Genomic DNA, 8,733 nt, shown 5'->3' with positions numbered 1-8,733 from the left:
CACCATGCAGTTTTAATTTTATTTGATATATCAGGTATCAATTACGTTTATTTTTAAATAAATTCAGATTTTTTATACATAAAATACCTATGAAAACAATAAAATTAATCTTAAACGCCTCTTCCCTTATAAAAAAAATATCCGAGTCAAAGAAAAAGACGAAGAGAAAAAATAGTTGACCCATATGGTATTTTAACCCACAGCTCTAAGTTTCCTTACAATTGGCATTGACTCTAGCCTTTTTAATTTCTCCTTAGATAGGATGTAAGGCATAGGTATGTTTTTACTTTAACACTATTTCAATTTTGTTTACAAAACCTTATTTGCAACGTTTTGTATCATTGCGTGTATTACAGCAGTTTTGCATGACAATACATCTAATCATCGTCTTGTAATATGACATATTCTATTTCGTACTTTTCATTCCATGCATTTTCAATGAAGATTTGCGGTAAACATCCTTCGTGTTTAACTTCAACTCTGCTAACGTTAGAATGACACACCAGGTCCTTTAGCATCATGCCTTTTGACGGTTCTAGTGTATTATCACCAATGACTGGTTTCCAGCAATCTTGTGAAATTGTTCCTTCTTCCGTCGTGTGACTGGTTCCCACGGTCAGTAGTCCTAACGGGCTTGACACCAACAGTCCTGTTGTCATGGCAATACCACCAGCCGCCACAGAGCCCATGCCTGCTGCAGATATACCGCCAATTAATGCTCCAATACCTGCACTGGTTGCTGTTTTGCTTACAATGGCCCCTGCAATGGCACCTGTTGAAGTCCCAGTACCCACAGCAGACGATAATGCTACAGCTAAAGGTTCTGTCTGAATCATCAATTTAACACCCGTTACTACAGCACCAGCCGCTGAGCCTATTGCTGCTGGTATTACGTGACCAGTCGAGCTCACAGTAAAGGAGTACACACCGGTTGATAGTATTGTCATAATGTATCAAAATCTGAAAATATAGCAACTCGTAAAAATAAAGCATGCATAGTCTGATTTATATACATTATAGAACGCATTTAAATAGTCGATCCCACTCGGTTATGTCCATGTATAGTTTACGAGAATAAATATGGTGTATATAACTAATGTATTCAAAAGTCTCACAATTCTAATGTATCTGTCGTTGTCATATCCGCAATAGTACAGTCTGTTAGGTGATTGCCCAAAATACGGAAGGTCTGTGGTTCCATTCCTACTGTTGCAATTGTTTAAGACCTAATCTTACTTTTTATTGCAATATATTTTAACGTAAGTTGCCAAGTGAAAATTGGCAAAATCGGGTATGAAGCAACTTAGAAACTCTGTTTTTTTGTCTCGATTTGCATTGCATTTTACAGCATTGAAATGACATTTATTGATTTGAATCTGAATGTATTTTGAATATTAATTCTTAAACCATGTTATTTAGAAAGAGTATGCTGCAGTAGACTTTAACAAAATAAATGCACAACATAACAAAACATGACGAATAAGAGCCGGTTGAACTGGGTGATGCTCCCTGAATAGGTTTTGGACACATAGAAGTATCTCTTGTAGTTTTAGACTCAATGTTCAAAGTAGGAAGTCGAAAAGGGACAATAACTCCAAAATAAGGCACGGCAGAGATACGCTTCTTTTGCACTGCATTTCTACTTAATGAGATCTATCTACCGACAAAGTTTCTTGTTGATATTTTTTGTGGTTTCAGAGTTTTGTCCTGGACAAAGTGTAAACATGAACAAAAGGTTATAACTCCAAACTGATGCAAATCAGAGTTACAGTTCGTTTGCACGCATTGCACATTGTCCCAATGAGATCTACCTACTTACAAAGTTTTTGTTGATATCTCTTTTAGTTTCACAGCTATGTCCCAGACAAAATTCAAAGTGTTAAATTGAAAAAAAGGCAATAATCCCAAAATTATGCAAAGCATATATACAGTTCTTTTGCACAGCATAGCTTTTCATTATATCTATTTCCCTACAAAGTTTCTTCACGATACCTATTGTAGTTTCAGAGTTATGTCCCGGACAAGAAAAGGGGACGAATGGACAGACGGGCTAAAAGTTTGGTATGTATGTCGCTACTCTTTTGTTCTCTGTTTTGTTCTTTTAGTCACGTAAGAGAAAAAGTAGCCACATAAGAGCTTACTGAGTGAATAGCATCAAAGGAAATTTGCTGTTACATATTGTTCCCTAAGTATCTATATGTTTGTACGGACAGACAGACGGACGGACACTGCGGCGACAATATGCTTTCGAGGAGCATAACAATATAAGAATAAACATAATGTTGAAAATATAAGTAAGAATAAGTATGAACCTGCGCTGTCTCGATGTTACAACACGCAGGACATTTAGATATTATAAACCCATTGGTATAATTATTTCATAGAAAAGAAATATCTTAAATCACATCTTACTGCGTACATATCACGAAACTTATCGTTAATAAATTTTGTGCATTGACAGTATAATCAGGTTAATTAAATAACAATTTAATCCAATATATCGAGTAAAAGTCGACCTAAATTAAGTATATTTATAGATATAAAAGTAAACAACGCATTATTTATACGTTGTAGAAACCGAAAGTAAAAATGTTTACCTGCTTATAGTTGTGGATCAGTGCTCATTTTTTAATTGATGATTCTCAGACATATTTTCAATCACAGTTTAACCAAAATATACTTTAACTCAAATATATACATTATCAATGATAACACCCTCTATTTTCGTTTACGACTCTTATACATGTCATTGACGTAAGCGTGTATTATGCGTAATGTTCGCACAAACACGCATTTACAAGTATATATAATAAATTAATTAGTTTTTTTAACAGTACTAGTGCATATTGATTTTAGACAATACATACTGTCATTAAACCAACTTAACATAACGTCTAAAACTCATAGTTCGAAAAGAAAGTAAGAATAAATTTTAACAAACCTCTGCTTTCCGAAACAAGTATTTCAGTATGTAACATCTACTTCAAAGTTCGCTTATCGTGATTTTCGTACATTATGTTTTTTCCGCACAAATCACCTAGCTAAGTGAAAATAATGTACACTTTTATCAATAACAGTCCATAATTTGAATATTTGTACCTGATGTACCAAAATAACAGTCAACACAATTATTCTAAGGTAATTTCCAGTGATATCATTTTTAGATTTAGATGGAATAAATTTTAGACAACACTAAAATTAGATACGAAACAGAAAGTACATTACTTTCTGTTTTAAAACGTTAATTAAAGGCCCATTAAACCGCAAAACTGCTATTATTTTAATTTCTCAAAAGATACATTGTATTTATTGTGAGTGTTCTGTTACAGTTCCCCAAAAGGTATTCATATGTCGTATGTTGCTTTTTCTCTTTTAGTAATGTTATACGTATAACTCGTACCACTTTGTTCACATTTTTCTACTTATATGACTAATTATTTAACATTCAACTCTGCTTTAAAGGTTAAAATTATATTTAATCCATTGAGATAGTTCCATATTTCAAGTTATTTTGTACATTTAATTTTTTAAATCAGCACTTACTTGATACTATCTTTTAAAATCCACTTATCATGCTCGCACTTTGCAAAAATTCCAAAAAAAAAAATTCGTATATACTCGTATTTCTGAGTCTTGGCGTGTCTTTAATTTCTGGTTTTGGGTTTTTTTTTTCTTTTTCTCTTTTTTTTTTTTTTTTTTTTTTTTTTTTTTGGAAAACCAACTGTAAAATCCCCATAAATTTGTAACTTGATAAAGTTACTACCTGTCTTTTATATCTGCAAAACCCGGAGCATTCGGAGGCAAATATATTTAGTTAACAAGAAAGGGTATTTAGATTTTCTATCATTTTATTTTATTTTTGTCAGAAAGTAAAAAAACCTGAATATTCTTTAAGGCGTCGTAGTAATTCCAAATCTTAGTAAATATTCATGATCATTTATATTTGTTCTAAAGCATTTTCCATAATATGGAAAATTATGAATGACAGTTTCAATATATATTTCGGTGAAAAGTTGTGTGTTTTTTTCTTCTAAGCAGCATCTTAACATTTAAGTTTAAACAAATATGGATTTTAATAATATCTTTATCGCAAAGCCCTTACTATATACAATCAGTAAAATGTGAGAATCAATTTTAGGTTAAAAATGGTTGTTGGGACAGCAGCTGCGGTAACTATAATATGTACTGGTGGGGCAGCAATTGCGCCAATTGCTGCTAGTGCGACGGTTGGAGGATCAGCTGGAGCAACCGCCGCGGTTGCTGGTACAGCTTCAGCAGTGGGAACAGCTGTTGGTGCAGGAACAGCTGGCGGGGCGATAGCAGGAGCTGGTGCTGTGGCAACGGCCGGAACGGGTGCAGGGGTGGGTATTATTGCATCTTGTGCAGTAATGGGTGGTTTGGTCGGAGGAACAGCCGCTGCCGGGGTAGGTGGCACAGGTGCTGGAGCTGGTACGTTACACCGATTTATCATTCAAAAATAACAATCTTAATTTCTGTTGTACTTTCTGAACGCTAGTTTAAGATATATACATACGAGGGTGACATAAATGTTCAACTATTGTTTAATAAACAAACATATCTCAGACACATATTTTATCTTAAAGACCAACAGTATCTGGATAAAGATAACAGATGACGAGACATATTTTAAATATTTATATGAATTTGGTAAATTTTTAAGTAATTTGCTTGTTAAACTTAATTACATGTATTTATGACAATAAATGAGATAACATGTTATGACTGTAAAATAGTTTCGAAAATTAATTATAAAATGAATTACAGTAGATATAATGGATGTGCGTCAATTCAAGGAACAACTCTCACTTTTTTCTATTTCAGGTGCACTTCTTTCAAATAAGAGAACTGATGGCTTGGTTTTGTTAGCCGTTGGTGCAAGTGTTAATCAAGAAGATGATGAGATAAGCTATGATTGTTGGAAGCCTGTGGTGCACGATACGTCTCCGGAAAGATCAAATGGGATGCTCCTGAAAGACATGGTGTGCCATCCTAATGTTGCAAACGTTACCATGACAACGGGAATATGTGACAGCCTTCCGAGTATCCTCATTGAAAATATTTGGAACGAAAAGTTTGAGATCGAGTATGTTGTTATACACGATTCGGGCAAGATAGCGTGCCATGCTAAACCTCTTTGAATATGAAATAGGTAAATATTAAGTATATGTGAAACAAATAAGAAACCAATTTCGATTTGTATAATGAAAATATCCTTGTTTCTTTTATTTTATATATTTTCTTTGCTAACAGAACATCAATTTCAATGAGGGTATTATACATTGTTGAATTCAACACTTATAATATTTTGGACGAGAACACAGTTGTCAAATCTACATTGGACAATGCGCTACAATGTTTTACAGTACTGTTGAGTACGTGTCAAATAGAAACAGTTTTGTTCTACACAATGTCTAATGATTAATAAATTTCACAGTTATGACATTTTGACAGAACTTAATACATTAAGGAATTGATATAGATATTTTTTTACCCTGAAAATTGAAATTTGGCTAGATGGAATACAATACGAATTTGGTAAATATAATTAAGACTCGAAAAAAATGAAAAAAAGGCTATATGAGGTATGATATGCATTTGAAATAAAGATTTTGGACTATGAAATGAAAACGACACTTTTGCCAGAAATGTGGTGTGATTTGATATGGATGTTTTGGACTCAGGAAATTGAAATGAGGCTTGATCCGATATTGATTTCTTTTGAAACATCGCGTGGTCCAAACGCTGAAAGTTCATCGGTTTTATGTTGTAAAATTTGAAATAATCAATTATATTTACCCGGTGATATACGAATGAATTGATAAATGTGCTTGTCTAATTTAAGAATCAATATCAAACCTGTTTGAATGATACGAGTAATATAGGCTCTCGGAAATGCACTGCACTGAATAATGCACATTTAGTACAGGAACACAATTATTCCATCCAAAGTTGTAGATGTCTGTAAGACAGTTTTTTCTAATCTCGTTCAAAGATTTTTTACCAGTTTAAATAAGTATTTGAAATACCATGGTGCTGTATGTAAGCACAGTGTGGATTGTTAAATTTCAAGATAAACTAAAAGCTGACATTGATATTAATTGTTTTTGATTTTCATTTACTGATATGTGTATATTTTCAGATGAAAGGAACTTGGAATTAAAGGTGTGCACTATTTTTTACTTCCAGGATTATACAAAGTGTTTTCATTTATAACGAGACATTTTAGATGACATATTATTTATTTTGTGTTATATTTGCATTTGCATTTACAAAAAGAGAAGTCTAAAACTTTTCATCGGATAATTTTATCAGATTAGGAATCTTACTATTGTAGCTCTACTTTTTTCTTATCAAAACAAATCATTACATTAAGTGAATTATGTTAACTATGTATTTTTAATAAGATATAGATCTATATAAACATGCGTGTAAGTTTGTGTGTGTATGCGTGCACATGTACGTAAGCGTCGTTAGCTGAATATATTTTTGCATATAGAGTAGAATATCTACATTTTGACTCGACACTATAAAGAGAATAAATCGACATTATATAAAATGTAATGGTCACTCAACAGGGTCTAACGAAAAAGTCAAATATCTTGGTGCCTTTGAATCAATGGTCATGCCGGTAACACAAAAATCCAATGGTTGTTTAAAATGTCTGTATAAAAAAGTAAGTTCCTGGATGATATTGAAAAAAAACTTCTGGTCTCCTCGCTAGTTCAATGTAATTTTGACAATGCCTCTGTTGCTTGATTTATTGGTTTGCCTCGGGCTTTGAAACATCAGTTACAGTTTACCCATTATAAATTGATAAGGTTTATTCTGGATCTGATCACATGTAGGTCTTGACCAGTTTTTTTAAGTTGGAACTTGGATGGTTACCAGTTGCCAACGGGGTTGACCAAATTACTCTGTTTCATGTGTATAAAATCCATTCTGTCAAGGCCCCTCAGTATCTTAGTGAAAAGTTCACTCTAGTGATTTTAATTCACCAAAACCCCTCTTTGTTCAGGGTAACAGTTTGTCCCCCAATTGATGGTCCAGAAAAGCCATTTGTTGATAGCTAGAGATATACTGTTCCTGTGGTGAAAGGATTTGATCAAAAGACTTGAAGTTACAGTGGTTGCTGTTTACGGAACTCTCTATCACATCATAAGGAATGCCTATTCTATTTCTATAAAAATAGAGTTAAGAAGCATCTTCTAAGTATAGTTGATATGTATTATTTAAAGTTGTCTTTAGTAAAATTTAGTACTGAAATTTCTATTTCTTATGTTATAAGATTTTCTTAATTTTGAATTATATGCAGTGACTCAACATTTAAATTGTATACTTTGATTGTGTGATAATGTAATCTATTTCATTGTACTTACTATATACTCAGTTTATTCCTTGTTACGCATTCAACACAATCTGTAATGCTACTAATATCAGTAATTAAGTGATAATTCTTAAATCTCTGCTTTTATTTATTATTGATGACTTTTTATTGCTTATCTATTTTACTGTGATACATATATTTTAGGGCTGGGAACGTATAATGAATTTGATGTTCGAATATTCGTTTTCCATATTAGAATATATTCGAATATTCGTTTTTACAACATTTGTTACAATATTTTTTCTTCGAGATATACGTATTCAAAATTTATTGCGTCGAAAAATATGTTTGGAATAATCGACGATTAAAAAGACCTTTATTATACAATGTCAAAGTTTTTTTTTATTCATTGTCAATCGATATATACTTGTATGTTTACTTTTGAAATAAATTTTAACTTCAACGTTGTTTACATTTGGAAGACATGCATTCTTTTGAATGCTCGACCTGCTGCTGATACACCGCCAATAAACGCTGATTGCTGTTTTGCGGCAATAGCCCATGTTGAGGTTCTGGTACCCCCGAGCCTATCACATGACCAGTGGAGCTCACAGTAATGGAGAACACACCAGTTGTTAATATTGACACATCAAAATCGACAGATACAGCCATTAAAGCAGCACGCCTCCAGATTCATGCTACTTTTCATGAAAATTTTGAAAATGTATTAAAAAATAAAATATTGTGAAGTGAATAAAGAAAATAATTTTCACATTGCAAATAGCACATACAACGCATGTAAATTGCCAGAAAGAGGTCAAAATATGCAAAAATAGTCCTTATTGCGTAGTAACGCAATAGAAATATGGTGAAAAATGCTGCTAAATCGGTCATAGTATTGAATCTTTTTACTGTTCTTATAAACAAAAGTCCTTTTTTCTTACATTTAATTTTCTTGAAATATTTTGGTTCATCTGGAGGCATGCAGCTTAGAAATCATTATTATTATTATTAGAAATCATTAGAGGAAAAAACATATAAAAGTTATGTGCAATTTAAATGAATATACAAGAATTATATTGAATTTAATTCACGTACAGTTGTATGCGTGACTAAGAGCATTGTGTTAAAAAAAGTTGAATGACCTGGCAGCTCTGGTAATTTGAAAGCATTAACATCGTCTGCAGAAGCTTCAAGTTTCAAGTTTTATTGAATATATATCCCAGTTTGCATATTTATAATACAAAAACATGAGACAAATACATTTGTATAATTATAAATAATAATAAAGAGTCACGTGAACATGTGAGGGCAACACTGAATATATTACATGTTAAAATACATAATGACAATGTAATTCAAGAAAAAGAAAGAGAAAAAAATATAAC

General features: G+C 32.4%; 2 protein-coding genes across 3 annotated transcripts; one reads left to right on the top strand and one right to left on the bottom strand.

Moving 5' to 3' along the window:
* Nucleotides 1-327: 327 nt before the first annotated feature.
* On the bottom strand, nucleotides 328-3,092 carry LOC132738536 (uncharacterized). The gene is made up of 2 exons (XM_060726045.1): nucleotides 2,942-3,092; nucleotides 328-960 (listed from the first exon to the last, which is right to left on the bottom strand). Exon 2 carries the CDS (start codon nucleotides 945-947, stop codon nucleotides 378-380), a length of 570 nt encoding a protein of 189 aa, XP_060582028.1. The 5' UTR covers nucleotides 948-960; nucleotides 2,942-3,092; the 3' UTR covers nucleotides 328-377.
* Nucleotides 3,093-3,765: 673 nt separating this feature from the next.
* On the top strand, nucleotides 3,766-7,713 carry LOC132738521 (Golgi-associated RAB2B interactor protein 3-like). Of its 2 annotated transcripts, XM_060726034.1 has the most exons (4): nucleotides 3,766-3,827; nucleotides 4,139-4,449; nucleotides 4,843-5,170; nucleotides 6,161-7,713. In XM_060726034.1, the coding sequence occupies exons 2-3, from the start codon at nucleotides 4,146-4,148 to the stop codon at nucleotides 5,157-5,159; spliced, it is 621 nt and encodes a 206-aa protein (XP_060582017.1). In that variant the 5' UTR covers nucleotides 3,766-3,827; nucleotides 4,139-4,145; the 3' UTR covers nucleotides 5,160-5,170; nucleotides 6,161-7,713. The 2 variants fall into 2 exon arrangements, with proteins under 2 accessions (XP_060582017.1, XP_060582009.1); XM_060726026.1 differs by lacking the exon at nucleotides 6,161-7,713 and having other exon boundaries at nucleotides 4,843-5,308.
* Nucleotides 7,714-8,733: the final 1,020 nt, after the last annotated feature.

The sequence above is a fragment of the Ruditapes philippinarum genome, unplaced genomic scaffold (genome assembly GCF_026571515.1).
Source record: "Ruditapes philippinarum isolate M1 unplaced genomic scaffold, ASM2657151v2 ctg7540_1_1_1_1, whole genome shotgun sequence".
Lineage (NCBI taxonomy): Eukaryota > Metazoa > Mollusca > Bivalvia > Venerida > Veneridae > Ruditapes > Ruditapes philippinarum.
Note: the sequence above shows the minus strand (reverse complement) of the source record. Positions and strands in the feature narration are given on the sequence as shown.